At 40.4% G+C, this 16,706-nt stretch overlaps 1 protein-coding gene across 3 annotated transcripts in view; it reads right to left on the bottom strand.

Annotated features, from left to right (window-relative positions):
• The window catches only part of Cnot6 (CCR4-NOT transcription complex subunit 6), a 52,336-nt gene extending 37,102 nt beyond the window's left edge, over positions 1-15,234 (bottom strand). The window contains exons 1-2 of one of the 3 annotated variants that reach the window (XM_038328015.1): positions 14,964-15,234; positions 195-308 (exon numbers count right to left, since the gene is read on the bottom strand). In XM_038328015.1, the coding sequence (XP_038183943.1) occupies positions 195-306 (112 nt within the window). In that variant the 5' untranslated portion in view covers positions 307-308; positions 14,964-15,234. Of the gene's footprint in view, positions 1-194; positions 309-14,963 lie in introns of those variants that run through there. The other 2 variants (XM_038328016.1, XM_038328017.1) reach the window with 2 other exon arrangements.
• Between the last annotated feature and the right edge of the window lie 1,472 nt (positions 15,235-16,706).

Below are 16,706 nucleotides of genomic sequence, written 5' to 3'. Positions count from 1 at the left end.
CTATCCCTTAAGAGTTGATGACATCTTAAGGAAGTGAGAGGAAGAGCATACACAAGTAGAAGTAAGTAATGGGCACTCAATGAGATTTAAATTCTAATTCAAATATGTGTTGTTTTTATATATTAGTATTAGAAAACCTAACTTTCCACCATATTTTTAATTTCTATACATAAATCCATGTTTCCATGTCTTACCACTTATTTCAAGCTCTGCCCAATGTGATTTCTTTCCATTTGCTGCTTCCTCAGAGGACATAATTGTGTACATCCTCCGAGGGTCAGGGGGCTCGTATTTTTCTTTGGGCATGCCTGTTAAAGAAAAGAAACTAATCAGTACATACTGAAGAACCAAACAAATAAAAGTATCATTTAAGAAAAAAAGCAGACACCTATATTAGGATCATTCATTAAATACAATTTGTTACCAAAAGGAACTAGGAGTTCCATGTAGAAATGGCAATTTTGTTTGTTTGTTTGTTTTTTTGTTTTTCGAGACACGGTTTCTCTGTAGTTTTGGAGCCTGTCCTAGAACTAGCTCTTATAGACCAGGCTGGCCTTTAAATCACAGAAATACACCTGCTTCTGCCTCCCAAGTACTGGGGTTAAAGGCGTGCACCACCACCGCCAGGCGAGAAACAGCGATATTTTAGTGCCAGGATACAGCTGATTAAATCCAGAAAGATAATAAAGATGAGATAGTTGAAGAAAACATTGCTGTTAGCTTGAAAAGGGTTCCATCACATGAGTAACTACAACTGAACCAATATAAATTGCAGGTGCCATACATGTAGAGGCCAGAGGGAAACTTGCAGAAAACACTCTCTCCTTCTACCACATGGGACCCAGGGAATCATGCTTTTACACCATATGTCCACTGTCTACACTGGCTGTTCATTAGTCCCTTAGCAGTTATTTAGAATATATTATTACGGTATCATAGTACCTATATTTAAGTATCTTATTTACTAATTAATATCCCAAGAAGCAACAACAGTGATGTTCAGAATTTAGTAAGCAAAGAGATATAGTAAAGTGTTTTCTTTGACTTATGAAAGTTCTCAACTTAAGAAAAGCAAATTTATTAATCTGCTATTAATCTATCATGTTTAATTTAAAAATTAAACATAAGTGTGTATGAGGAGTAATCATACAATATACACAGGATTTGGAACCATTAAAGTCTTAGGCATCCACTGAGAATCTTAGAATAAACTCCACTTTCATATGGGGCAAACTTTACTATACTCTAGATAAGCCGCTTACTTCTTATCTCTTCAGTGTATCCACCAAATTGCTAATATCTGTACTATTGTGTCTTGGGGACACTGAGTAAAATAAGAATTACTTGAACACTAGTCACTGTGGTACTATCATAGTTCATCTAATATGCCAGAGCAAATGATTATTAAGGGGCTAATATGAATACATATTATACAATATGAATACATGGGATAAAGGCATGCATGATTCATTTCTTTCTTTCTTTCTTTCTTTTTGAAGTTTTTCGAGACAGGGTTTCTCTGTGTAGCTTTGGAGCCTGTCCTGGAACTAGCTCTTGTAGACCAGGCTGGCCTCAAACTCACAGAGATCCACCTGCCTCTGCCTCCCGAGTGCTGGGATTAAAGGCATGTGCCACCACCGCCTGGCTACATAATTCATTTCTTGGGTGTGGGAAAGCACAAGTATTAAGCATGCTATTGAAATGGCTTGTGATCTAAAACATACTTCAGTAATTTTCCACTTATTATTTTTGAAGTAATAATGACCACAGACAACTGGAACTTCAGAAGAAGAAACTAACAACAAAAAGACAGTTGTAAATATGATACAAGAAATATACATAAATCTAGTGTATCTTTCAGTGCCAAAAAGCAAAATCTAAAGGAACTATTTCACTGATCATAGTAATAATTTAGTAAAAAAATCACAATTATAATAGACTAAAGCATAATCAATGAGTACCTCAAAGAAAGAATGCTAAGAGGGATTAACATGATGCTACGTGTCCTATAGAAAAGCATAATGTAGAAGATGAAATAATAGCAGAGATACTACTACAATAACCATTAAAGCAAGAAGAGGGAGAGAGCAGAAGAGAGCAAATAGCAGAGATCAGTATGCAAACTAGTCACTCTGATGTAGAAAATAGAAAAACCAGAGAGCCGATAACCTAAAGAGAAAGGCTTATTGGATTATTTGTTCTTTGGATGACCAGTTTCTTGGATCTTTGTATATTTTGGAGATCAGCCCCTTGTCCGATGTGGGGTTGGTGAAGATCTTTTCCCATTCTGGGAAAAGATTTTTGTCATTTTGTCCTGTTGGCCTGGCCTTTGCTTTACTGAAGCTCCTCAGTTTCAGAAGGTCCCACTTATTAATTGTTGCTCTAAGTGTCTGTGATACTGGGGTTATATTTAGGAAGTAGTTCCCTGTGCCAATATGTTCAAGTGTACTTCCCACTTTCTCTTCTATGAGGTTCAGTGTGGTTGGATTTATGTTAAGTTTTTGATTCATTTGGACTTGAGTTTTTGTGCATGGAGAAAGATATGGATCTATTTTCATTTTTATGCATGTTGATATCCAGTTATGCCTGCACTATTTGTTGAATATGCTTTCTTAAAATGGGGTACAGTCCTGAACAGAGAACTCTCAACAGACAAATCTGAAATGGCTAAAAGACACTTAAGAAAAATTTTAACATCCTTAGCTATCAGAGACATGCAAATCAAAACCACTCTGAGATTCCATCTTACACCTGTAAGAATGGCCAAAATCAAAAACACTGATGACACCTTATGCTGGAGAGGTTGTGAGGTAAAGGGAACACTCCTGCATTGCTGGTGGGAGTGCAAACTGGTACAGCCACTTTGAAAATCAGTATGGCAATTTCTTAGAAAATTAGGAAACAACGTACCTCAAGACCCAGCAATACCACTTATGGGTATATACCTAAAGAATGCTCAGTCGTACCACAAAGACATGTGCTCAACTATGTTTGTAACAGCATTATTTGCAATAGCCAGAACCTAGAAACAACCTAAATGCCCCTCAACAGAAGAATGGATATAGAAAATGTGGTACATTTTACACAATGGAGTACTACAAAATAGAAAAAAATAGTAACACCTTGAAATCTGTGTACAAATGGGTAGAGCTAGAAAACATCATATTGAGTGAGGTAACCTAGACCCAGAAAGACAAATATAATATGTACATACTCATAAGTGGCTTTTATACATAAAGCAAAGAAAAACAAGCCTACAACTCACAACCCCAGAGAACCTAGACAACAAAGAGGACCCTAAGAGAGACATGGATCTAATCTACACGGGAAGTAGATAAAACAAGATCTCCTGAGTAAATAGGGAGCATGGGGATCATGGAAGAGAGTAGAAGGAGAATGGGGAGGAAGGGAGGAGAGCAGAGAAAAATATATAGCTCAATAAAAACCATAATTTAAAAAGAGAGAGAGAGAGAGAGAGAGAGAGAGAGGCTGGGCGGTGGTGACGCATGCCTTTAATCCCAGCACTCGGGAGGCAGAGGCAGGCGGATCTCTGAGTTCGAGGCCAGCCTGGTCTACAAGAGCTAGTGCCAGGACAGGCTCTAGAAACTACAGGGAAACCCTGTCTCGAAAAAAACCAAAAAAATCTTTAAAAAAATTTAAAATAAATAAATAAATAAATAAATAAATAAATAAATAAATAAAAAGAGAGAGAGAAGCTTATCTAGTTATCCTTTCAGAAATGAAGGGCATTCAGAGAAATCAAACCTCAGCTAAAGGAAAGCACTACTTTACAAAAGAATGACAACTAACAGAGCCTGGTTTTGTGGCTAGTAAAGAGATGGTTCAAGTTTAAGATCCCCGTCTGTTCTTTCAGAGGACCAGGACTCAATTCCCAGTACCCTCATGGTGGCTCACAACTGTCTGTAACTCCTGCTGCAGCAAATATAATGGCCCCTTCTGGCCTCTTGAGGCCACCAGACACACAAGTGGTGCACAGACATATATGAAGGCAAAAACACCCATGCATATTAAATTGAATAGCCAAGGTAACATAGAAAACCCTGCCTCAGATAGACAAAACAGCTAATGATACAAATGAAAGAATTAAAAAGTCAATTCTATAATGTATAAGATATAGCAAATAACTCCTAACAAACACTATTTAGGCAAGGAATATAAGCTAGTTTAAAACCATTAGCACTAAAAAGAATACTAAGGTAATAACACCACAGGCTACTTTTGGAGCGTAAACTAGAAAAATGTTCATCAGAGAAATAAACTGTTACCCATTTCCTTGTCAATCTTAACAGCAGAGAATTAGGCTTCAGGTGACTTAATGTGATAAACTATGAATGTTTACCTTGACTGAAAACGAAAGGATTTGGCCAGATGATACCTCAAGAGCAATTAGATTTATTTTTTTCCCTGTGGCCCAGAAATAGATTTTTACAGAAGTCCAAAAACAATTTGATACAGATAAACTAAGCTTTCTTAAGTGAGAGTTCTATATACAACCACCCATTCATGAAATATCTGCTGAGAATTTTTAGTGTCAGTCAGGTACTAGAAATGAAAAATAAATGAGAAAGCTTTAACCTACAGAGAAAAACAAAAATGTTACAGCAATATAATCATACTCTAGCCATTTATTTTTATTGCTTTATTCCTTCTAGATATGAATTATGACTGACCTATAAACCACTCAATCATTCTTCCTACAGCTGAGTTCTATTTAATTATACTACATTAAAAGAGCCATCCTTCATCACACATACTTCTGACTCTAAAATGGCAAAGCTTAGCTAGAGTTAACTTCTGAGCCTATGTGAGCTTTAAACTAAGAATCTATGGCACCTCCTCTACTCCTTTTTCTGATCTGTTGGAATGGAAATGTAGCTCTATGGTAGATTACCTACTTAGCATACACAAAGCTATGGATTCCACCTTATGCACTGAAAAAAAGAAAAAAACCCTAAATCTCTATATCTCATAAAATGTAAACTCAAACTCCATAGGTTATCATTCAGAATTCCCTACCCTCCCTTCCTCTCTGTTTGTGGTGGTGGTGGTTTTTTGAGACAAGATTTCCCTGTGTAGCCCTGGCTGTCCTGGAACTCACTTTGTAGACCAAGCTGTCCTCCAACTCAGAGATCAGCCTGTCTTTGCCTCCTAAGTGCTGGGATTAAAGATGTATGCTACCCTATCTTTCCAACTTCTGTCCCAATACTTTTTTTTTTTTTTAACTTTTTGACAGAGCCAGCAATCCAAATGACATGCTTCGGATATGCTCTACTTTTACCTCCAAAATATTAGTTCTGTCGTCTGCACACTGAAACTCTAGCTATTATCTTTAAGGCTAACTGGTGGACCACAAACTGTTTGCCCACAACACAGAACCATGAATACACTCACCAAACAAGATTAGACAAAACAATAGTAACGTTCTGTTCAATGTCCTTCAAAAAACATTCCTAAAGATTTGTTTTCATTTTATGTGTATACAAAAGTGCCTACAGAGAAAAAGAAGTGCTGGATCCCCTCAAACTGGAGCTATAGGTAGTTGTGAGCTACTGTATGGATGCTAGGAACCAAACCCTAGTCCTCTCTAAGAACAGCAAGTGCTCTCCAGCCCTATTTGTTTGTAGGCAAATTTTCACTATATAGCCCTAGCTGGCCTAGACCTTCAATATGCAGACCAGATTGCCTTGAGCTCTCAGAGATCCATTTGACTCGGCCTCCCAAATGCTGAGATTAAAGAAGTCCACCACAATGAACAGTCTCAAGATTTATTCATCTTCCAAAGACCATTCAGAAATTAATAGTGTCATAAGAGAATAGAATACAATAATTCATGTTTCCAATAATCTTATACTAAATGTACTACATATAGCCTTTTATCTTACAGTAGGAAGAGAACTCAATAGTAGTTTACAAATTTCAATATAGGTGAACAGAATTGAGTCCTAAACTATACTTTCAATGGGAGAAGTAGGGAAATAGTAATTTTTATGGGGGACAGTAACAGTGCTGGGGAATAGAACCTAAGGTCTTGTGCATGCTATGCAACCATTCTACCACTGAACTATACAACCAACCCAAAACAGTGATAGTGCAAAATAGAAATAAAGTAAATTAATTGTTTATCAAAAGAAAAGTTCCCATTTTTCATTATTACAAAAAGTCACCAAGCCACTACTCTGAAGCTGTAAATCCTACAACCCAAATTAATTTCTTTCAGAATATAATACAAATAAGAGATAACTCATTCATAGGTACATTTAAGAGTTTTTAAGTTTGTATTGTTTCTCCTAAGACATATAAACAATTTTAAAATGTCACAGGAATGCAAGAATTTGGCAAATACTGTTTTTTAAGATGGAAATAATATGGAACTCTGCATTAAAATTATGGCATGATATCAGGCCTACCACATGCCTTAAACTATTTATCTTGTCCACGGGCCATGCCTGCTAGAAGACAAGATTGGTACCTAGCCCAATCGTCATCAGAGAGAAGGATTCCTCTAGCAGATGTTGAGACCTCATACCCAAATGACAGGTGGAGCTCAGGGAACCCAGGAGAAGAGGGCAAGGAAGGATTGTAGGAGCCAGTGGGGTTTTGTAAACCAAGAGAACATGGTTTACAAAATCAATTAAGCAGGGCTCATAGGGGCTAGCAGAGACTGAAGCAGCAACCACGGAGCGTGCATGGGTCTGCATTAGGTCCTCTGCATACATGCTGTGCTTGTTTGGCTTGGGGATTTTTGGAACTCCTGCAAGTGGAGTTATCTGACTCTTTTGCCTACTCTTAGAACCCTTTTCCTCCTCCTGGGCTGTCTCATCCAACCTTGATACAAGGGTTTGTGTCTAGTCTTACTGCATCTTGTTATGCCATGTTCAGTTAATGTCTCTAGATGGCCTGATCTTTTCTGAGGAGCAGTGGACCCCAGGGGAGAAGGGAGGTGAGGGATGGGGGAGACACAACTGAGAGTAGTGGAGGGAGGAAAGGCTGCAGTCGGCATACTGTATGAGAATAAAAAAAGAAAAAACTTTTTAAAATATGTATTAGTTGTATTCTATAAATTAAGATGATGTCTTGGAAGACAGTCCTAACTTACTTTACAACCTCAACTTAGTTATGCACTTTTATTCTCACTTTAAATCTAAATCACCTTGATTCTCAAAGTCATCATACTGCCCCATGTAGTGCTGAAAGCCTGTATTCCCAGCACTTGAGAGGTAGAGGCAAAAGAACCAGGAAGCCGAGACAGCCTTGGGAGAAAAAATAAAAGTATCACATTTGTTCTTTCTGGGCAGGTTTCCACCACATACTTAACAGATAAGAAACCTCACGCAGGAGTCATACTCAGTGGAACTTTTAGTGCACTGGGGACACTAATAGTTTTCTAAGACAAAAGTGAGTATTTCAGACTCTAATTCTAACAAATTTCTCATCAATTCTGCCTTACGCCCTTCATCTCTTATCTGAGTCATTTGCACAGTCTCAGATTTATTTCTTTGGTCTACTCTCCCCCTACCTTCATCCATTCCAGGTATGATCTTTGGTGACTGCCCCCAAACAACATTTTATTTGACTCTCACTGAACCTGAGACAAAATCTTAAATACAATTATCCCAAGGTATCTGCCAGGGATTGATTCCAGAATAACTGACTCCAGGAACCCAAATGAACACACAAATTCCAGGATGCACCTTATGGTATATCTTACCATACATTAAACCATCTCCCAATGACTTCTAATATGTAGTATAATGTGTTATATCGTTGCTACGTGTATCATTTAATGATTAAGAGTAAGAGCCCAGTAGACCCCTTTGAGTTTGAGGCCAGTCTTGTCTACAGAGAGAATTCCAAAACAGCCAGGAGAGTTACACAGAGAAACCTTGTCCCAAAAAAAAGCATTTAAAAATTAATAAGGGCAAGAAAACAATCTGTACGTGTTCAATACAGGTATTTTTCCCCCTAATTTTCTGTCCGTGGTTTGTCTCTAAGAAACCTCTGTACTGTTGCATATGTTACTGCTTCTGTCTGAAATGCCCCAGATACCACGTGACTTTGCTCAAATGCCAAGCTAGATATCTAATTCCAAAAGGACGATTATCCCTCTCAAGTACAGGAATTTACTATCTCTTGTTCCATGCTATAAACACTAAAAATTTTGGTCTATTCACTAAACTCACCTTAATTTAAACCTACCTATTACAGTAAGCATTCCATGTATTTATTTATATTTAAATATAAATGTCCAGCACCTAGCAGTTAGTTCACACTCAGTCAATGTTTATGTGACTTCAAGTGGAAAAGTTGTGATCATTTTTAAAACACACACACATACACACAAAACCTGCTGTTTATTTTATTAGGAATATGAAAAACTTAGTATCTCAGCTTCAAGTGGTGAAGGCAAAAATCCAATGAAACCAGACAAAAGAACCTTCTTACTGTCCATGGGAACTCAGAATACTGCTTCTAGGATAGTTTTTGGGATAAGAAGCATAAAGTCAAACTAAGCAAACATAAACAGCCATAACAGCAAAACTGAGCTGGACCGGTATCCCCCTACCACCCACATTTACTACTTTTCATGACTATCAGGCACTTGGCATGCATTGAAATGGTAACCCTCAAGTCAAGTGTGATGATGCAGGCCTCTAATACCATGGAGAGGCAGCCTGGACTACATAGCAAATTCCAGGCCAGCCAAAGAATTTGGCTCTACACATTTTGTCTCAAAAATATAAACAGTTTTCTTAGATCTTAAAAAGATTAGCCTTTGATACAATTAGCCCTTGACACTCAACATTATTATTCTACACATACAAGAAAGAAAAATCTAGAAAATGAGAAATAGCCACTATGCGGTATCTGTACTATCTTATTTTCATAGCAGTCCACAAGATAAAAGCTGTCTTTTCCTGGGGAACTGACACACAAGAGTTTAAAATAAAACATTTGCCCAGTGTTGCATACTTCCAATAAAGTTAAAGAATTTCTGAACCACTGCTCACTGCTTATCTATCACTAATTCTAGTACTTTCAAAATTATTATAGAGTATGTTAGCTTTTCTATACTCTATGCTGATGTTCATATCCTCTCATTAAGACCTAAATGAACTCTCTAATCCCAATATCCTGACCCCTTTTATCCAATCTCCCTATTTTTACTACCTACTCCCCCTAAGTACGTCACATGTGGCATATCTCCACCCCAAATCAGTGGGTTCCCACCATATACAGGAAGATGTTCTAACACTCAGAAAAGCAGTTTAGGCTGTTACTGACTTCTACTCCTAGCTCTTATTCTGGCAACCTATGCTGCATAGTCCAAGTTGTGGACACACTGATGCTTCCTCTGAAATATCCTATTCAGCCTGATAACCCTTACTCATCTTCTAGCTGCAGCCCAAAGATCTCTGAAGTAACTCCTTCCAAGTTCCCAGGCAAAATTAGACACACAATCTAATTTGTGTGTCTTCCTAAGGACACACAAACTGTTTTATATATTTCTAATTATCACATAACCTCATACATTTATTTTCATTTTTCTTTCTCTCTGCACTAGTAAAAACCCACTTTGAAATGAATAATACTACTTTCAAATACTGTATTCAAATATAAACAGTTCTTCTATATAATACTTACTTGGAAAATATGAATTTATTCCAACATGACTGACTTAATACTGAACAATCTGAGCACACTGCAAATTTCTCACTTGTTTGTGTGCTATTTTATGTGTTGGGGGAAAAAAAACTAGACAAAGACATAAAACCGCCCCAGGTGAAAAACTGAGCTGTACAAAAATATGCAAGACTAACCAGCAAGTCGGCTCCTCCGTGTGTTGTGTACACCTATTCATTCTGGTGTCACAGCTTTTCAGGCTTTAGGTAACTCTCCTAGCAATTCAGAGTAACTTACAAGCAGCAATTCTGTGGATGTCCAGCCACTCAAACAAACCAGGTGGCTTTTAAATACCACAGTTATTGTAATATTTACTTCCTAATCGTTTAACATGAAAAAAATGCTACCATCGTTGTCCGACTTTCTTTTGGGCCACCAGCAACAACACGGAGACTTATTATTATGAAAGCTCAGTTTAGCTTAGGCTTTTCCCCAACTAGCTCTTATAACTTAAGTTAACCTGCTTTTATTAATCTATGTTGTACTACATGGCTTGGTTACTTCTACTCTGTACTGTATGTCCAACTTCTTCAGGGTCTTGCTGGCGTCTCTCCGTGTGTCTAGATTCATCCTGAGTTCCTCTCTCTGCCTCTTCTCTCCTGACTAGCTATTGGTCATTTAGCTCTTTACTAAACTAATCACAATGACACATCTTCACACAGTGTAAACAAATATTCTGCAATATTTCCCCTTTTTTGTCTAAATAAAATGGAAAGGGTTTTAATTCTAACACAGTAAAACTATACACAGTAACAATTATCAGGTAAGAATTACATTCACAATGTCCAGTCCATTTGTATTTTGCAAATTCAGAGAAACTATTCCATTAGCTATCCTCTCTTGATGAGTCCAAAATTTTGTACCTAATTTACTCTCTATTATGACTAAGGAAAACTGTAACTACAACTATCCAGTCTTCAACCCCCATCAAAGATCCAAGAAGGATATAATATTACCTTGGTAAACAGAAGGTGCAGAGCAAGCAACTTCTAAAACTAAGAATTAACAGTCATTTGGCTACCTGGACAGTCACCCCAGGGTTCCTCTGCAATCTTGGGGTACCCATCTTCTGCCTGCAGGCCTAAAATATGACGCATTCTTCTATGATGCAGGAATTTTGAAGGACTGTCTCACCTTGTCATGGCAAAGTACGGCATTTGCCCAATTTGGACAGCAGACTGTCAGTAGTCAAGGCAAATACAGTTTCTTTGCCAGTGGCTAACTTTGCCACAAATGAAAGCAAACTCCATATGGAGGTTTTTTGATGCCCATCATTCTTTTTTGAAGTGGACTGGTGCTATCAGGAACAGACATGTCTCACTGTTATAAAAAGCCTTATGTTATTAAAACATCTTAAATGCCATATTCTGTAGGTCTCTCAAGAATTTGAGGACCACCTATCTATCTAAAATGTTTGACCTTAAAAACATATCTAACATGACTGCAAATTTGATGACTAACTGCTAACCTGTATTTCTTAATTATTCTAAATAATTTGTAATAAAGCTTTTAAGAACTAGAACTATCCATTACATTTTTTTTTTTTTTTGGTTTTTCGAGACAGGGTTTCCCTGTAGTTTCTAAGCCTGTCCTGAACTATCTCTTGTAGACCAGGCTGGCCTTGAACTCAGAAATCCGCCTGCCTCTGCCTCCCGAGTGCTGGGATTAAAGGCGTGCGCCACCACCGCCCAGCTCCATTACATTTTTAAATGAGCTGTAGAGGTACAATACCTTAAACAAGAGTAGAAACATATAGACAGCATAACAAAAATAACCTTAACTTTCTATTAATATACAAAAATTCATACCAATGTAAAATATTTGAGATTAATAGTTGCTTTTTAGTTTAAAAGTAGATTCAATAATCTACCCTTTTATCCTATCATTCTATACCAGTCTTCTTATGTTCCTGTTTTTTTAATGTTTTGGGTTTTATACCCCAATTCCACTTCCTCCCAAGTCCTGTGGTTTCCATACAAAACCTGTAACAACAGGTTTATTAAGAGTTCTATGACTGGGTAATGGTGGCGCATATCTTAAATCCCAGCACTCAGGAGGCAGAGGTCAAGGCCAGCCTAGAAACTCTCTAGAATAACCAAACTGAAAAAAAAAAAGTCTAAGGCTTCAACAGTCTCAATATTCTTTCAGGAATTTTAAGGAAAATTCTTGTCTTTCCCCCCAAAAATTCACAAATACTTATTATATACTAACAACAGCCTGATTGCTTTGATTTTCCAGTTGAGCACAGGGTTGACTGTTCCATTTAAGTTCTCTAACCTGCCTGAGCCTCTAAGAAGCAAAGTTGACAAACCTGAAGTTTCCTGTGTACCATTTTAGGGCTTTCACAATTTTGACTATTTTTAACGTTTTCCAAAACACTGCCATTCTGATTTTACAAGGCCCTTTATTGTAGAGCAATTGGGCAGTCTTCAAGCCCATTACAAAAGGAGCCATAGACACCACATCTAAGTCAAAAAAACACAGTTACTAACTCAGTATTATTTCAAGTATGATTTGAATTGTACTTGCAGTCTCTATTCCCCACACTGATGCCAAGTTACCTTTAAATCACTCTGTCCCTAGCTTAAAAAAAAGAAAAAAAATTAGATCCTTTGCTACAGGAGAAACGAACAAACTTTTAGCTTAGCAAGCATAGCCCTTCACAATCCAGGCTAGACACACCTTTGTAAAGCTGCTCTCAAGTCACTTCACTGTTCAGTAACATCTTACCACTGGCCTTACCCTCAAACCTGATACCTGAGTACACTCACTGTTCCCTTTGTTTAGAATGATCCCCATCTCCAACCTGGCAAGCTTCTAGTCAGTGTTACTTTTTTTAAACTGGCACCACACCCGCCGTAAGTTTAATCATTCTTCTGTTCCTTGAAGCACTTTGTGTACCCATTACTCCTACGCAGGACAGGAAGGCAGAAACTGAATTCGGTCACCTCTGAATTCTCATCACCTACCTCAGGACCATCATATGCTATTCCTTGATGTGCAGCTTAACAGAAAAATATACATGGACAAAATACAAATAAAGCCCAGAGGGTAAAATGAAGGCACCTTAGATTCAAGTAATATTCTTTTCTTCTTTAATTACTTATTCAAACACCAAACTCCATTGCATTCCACCGTGCTCAAATGCACATATGCTATGCATATATAGTTAGATTATACTTGGGTTTAGTCAGCACTTAACTTACAAGTAGTGTTTATTAATCATATTTCATTGTAATATGACTACATCCATAGCCTGATAATGGGTACAATTAAGGAGAAATGTAAATCAACAAAAGATTTTGCAGAAGCTATAAGGTTTCAAAAAATTCAAACCAGACAGGTAAATATATGTGGGCATTCTGAAAGGGACAGAAGATTTAAGCCAGAGCTTCCTAACCAGTGGATCTTGCACATAGCAGAGGGCTGCAAATGTATTGAAGATACTGCGCTCTCACCACACAAGGACCAAAGAACACAACTATAAACTACTTCAAACATTTATCCCAGTGTGTGTGTGTGTATATATATATATATATTACCTTCCTGGACTGCACTGTAAGAAAAACTTAGTCAAAGTGCTACACACCTTTAATCCTAGTCTCCAGAGGCAGAGACAGGAGGATTTCTAAGTTTCAGGACAGCAGAGACTTAAGAGTCCTGACTTTTTTTTAAAGTTAACATGGGTACAGTGGGATGTTGAAACATTAACCAAAATACTAGTTAAAACTGCATGTATAGTATTTATTTGTAGTCAGGACCAAGTTCTGTACTCCAACCTCTGTTCAATCAAAAAAAAAAAAAAAAAAAAAAAAAAAAAAAAAAAAAAAAAAACCTGAAAATTCCCAGCAACCAGACACATTTAAGTTACACAAGTACTGACTTCCAAGGAGATATCACCAGTCACACAAGAAAATATCTTTTTGTCACGTACTTTTTGTCCATGTTAGCAAGCACCTTGTCCACCTAGTGAGAAACGGCCACCTTAAATACTATCTATTGGTTAAAACACTTCCTTCTCTATAAACCAATACTTAAAAACTATGTCACACTTAACATGTCTTCATGAACACACAAAGCCTGATGTTTATCCTCATAACTAATATCTTGGTTGAATCACTTTATTCTTTCTAGGGTTCAGTTTCCTTGTGGCATCGTAAGAGAATTGGACTAGACCACAAGTTCCACGTAATTTTAACTCTAAAATTTATTCTAAAAAGCATGAAAATTCAAAAGCAATTACAAACAACAAATTATGCTTTCACAATCTTTTGACTAGCCTACAGAACTGCTGTGGAACGGTGGAGAAGGCTAGGGAAGTGTGGGAAGTGGTTCTATTACACACCGAATTGGTTTTCGCTTAATGTATAGTCCCGCTCTTCCTCCCAAGAGAAAAATCCCAAACACAGGCAGTCTACCTGCAAAACAGGTCTGCCCCAACTCAAATTCGAGCAGACTATTTCAACTCAGTAACAAGGCGACGCTAGCAATTTGGTCACTTGCAGTTAAAAGCAAAGATTACAGTAGCTTCGGAACAGCCTCTGTGAAGATCACGTCAACGTAGAAAGAGTCAAAAGGGGGGGTTACCAAAGAAAATAACCATTGTTGCTGAAATATAAAAAGGCTGCTAGGTTAGCTTTGATTATTAAACCACGGAAAATTTCTTCGAGGAATTAGTACGCCAAATCCTGATAATCTCGACATCTGAGAATTACTCCTTTGGCCACGTAATCCGCTCCACACTAACAATAAATATCTGCTTTAAACTGACTTTCCAACACGGGGGGGGTGGGGGGGAGAACGGTGAGCGCTAAGTTTGTCCACGGAGTGCCAAGTTCCACGCAGCACAGAGCGCCACCCCACACGGCCACTTCACCAAAGTTGCCACCGGTCCTCGCCCCGAGTCCCGGGACACTAGCTCGTCTCCGGGCGCGCGTGACCAGAACCGGGGGTCCGAGAAGCTGGGGCTCACGCCACCGCCCCTCCAGACGCCGTCGCCCTGCCGTCAATCAACACTCCCCCCCCCCACACCCCGACCGAGCCCCCGGGACTCCGCGCGGGGGCGCGGCCCGAGCACCGACCCGATCGCGACTGCTGGGTGTCAAGGAGGGGGAGCGACAGACGTCACTCCGAGCACTACTAAGTTATGTGTGAGTGTGCGCTCGGGGTCCCCAGGGCACGAACCTCCCCCACCCCCCGGGGGATGGGAGAGAGCGCAGGCAACAGCCTCGGCGGGACTCGGCTAAGCCGGCCGCGCTCACCTCTCGAGCCGCGCCGCCTTCCTCCGCCGCTGCCGCCGCCTCCTCCTCCCGGTGAGTGCAGCGGGGTCTGCCCTGTGGAACCACCATACCAGTCCCGCCCGCTGCTGCAGCGCCACCGCCGCCGCCGCCGCTCCTCAGCCGCCTCAGCCGCCGCTCTTTGTTTCCCCCTCCTCAGGCGCCGCTCCTCAGCCGCCCGCGTCGGCCGCCCGGACCCCACGAGCCGCCGCTACGCTCTGCCGCCCTCTCGACCCCCGGCCTCGCCCTCTTCGCCGCGCCCGCCGCCGCCTTCGCCTCCGCGCCGTCGACGCCGCCGCCACCGACGCCGACGCCTCCTCTTCCGCGCCCCCCTCGTTTTCATTGAAAGCAAACAAGCATCATGGCGGCGGCCGCCGTCCCCCCTCCCACCCCAGCCAGCGAGCGCCCCGCTCACCGCCGCCTCGCCAACATCCTGGCTTCCCATTGGCTGATACTGCTGGGCGCGACCATTCCGCGTCGGGCGGGGGGTGGCTCTTCGCGGGCCGTCGCTCAAGCCCGGTCTCCGTTCTCCCCCGCGTCGCGGAGCAATGAGCCGGCCCAGCGCGCTCCTGCCCGCCCTCCCTGCCTCTCTTCCCGCTCTCTTTGCGCCTAGCCTTCTCCATGCCTCCAATCTCCTCCTCTTCCTCCGCCTTTCAGCTGCTTTCTATCTCGTTCACACTTATCTCCACTTTTCCCTTGATTTTTTTCCTCCTCTTCATTCACTTTTCTTTTCTTTGGCCTGTCAGTCACTTGGAAGCACAGATAACTCTCACAGACTTTTAACCTATCCAGTATCTTGATCTGGCCAGAGAAAAAAACGTTCAATCTTGAATAGTTGACTAATTGTTCCTGCCCTAACTATGCAGAAAAAAATTAATCAGTAGGCAGTTTTTGTTTGTTTTGTTTTTATAGAATCCTAGTTTAAGTTACGAACCAAAGCCGCATTCAAAGGCAAACACAGTCTATCTATTCTGGGCAAACTGTGGTTGCAGGTAAACCAGGAAAGAAAAGGGCTGATTAATGATGTTTACGTCAGGGAATAATAGTTGACTGGTATTTAGGGCACAGGGATTAATCAGACTCCACCTCGTCTTGAGTCAGCGTGATGATGTATGGGCAAGAGTAACATCTTGACAGACAAAATAAATACACTGCTGATATAAGGTATAGTGTGAAGGAAAATAGCTGCCTCTACCTCGTGTCAAATCAGCCCAAAAGATATGAGGTGAAATGGTTTCCAGGAACTAACAAGGAAGAAATAAATGCACGTCCCTCACGGAAGTCTGGGAAATGGGTGGCTGTTGCCTGAGGCTGAGGAGAGCTGGGAGGGCAAAGCACTGAGGGACAAAAGCCCTTCCCAGAAGCAGATGTTCTGTTCAAGACAGTTTGTGTTTGCTTGGCTCCAGCATTGCCTTGAGATGATCATTGCCTGCCCTTTGCTAGGATAGCAGTGCCAGTCTAGGTAGGCCTCAAGTGCCGAGAGACACTAGACAAAGTTAACGCAATGCGGGTGCCAGTTGACCATGAGGAATTAGTAAGGACTGGTGCAGAGTAGCTACCTGAAGATATTCCTCCATAACCTCAGAGCCCTGGCCTACTCAAGTTGTTCACTGCCTATCGTACACAAAGGGTACGAGGCTGAGGGGCCACTGATCCTGCTGGGCCATTCCCATTCCATTGCTGTGCCCTGGCAACCTGTGCTCCCGCCTAGAGAAGACGGTTCCTGTT

The sequence above is a fragment of the Arvicola amphibius genome, chromosome 4 (assembly GCF_903992535.2).
Source record: "Arvicola amphibius chromosome 4, mArvAmp1.2, whole genome shotgun sequence".
In the NCBI taxonomy this organism is placed as follows: Eukaryota; Metazoa; Chordata; class Mammalia; order Rodentia; family Cricetidae; genus Arvicola; species Arvicola amphibius.
The sequence above is the reverse complement of the archived record's forward strand: the minus strand, read 5'-3'. Positions and strand labels throughout refer to the sequence as shown.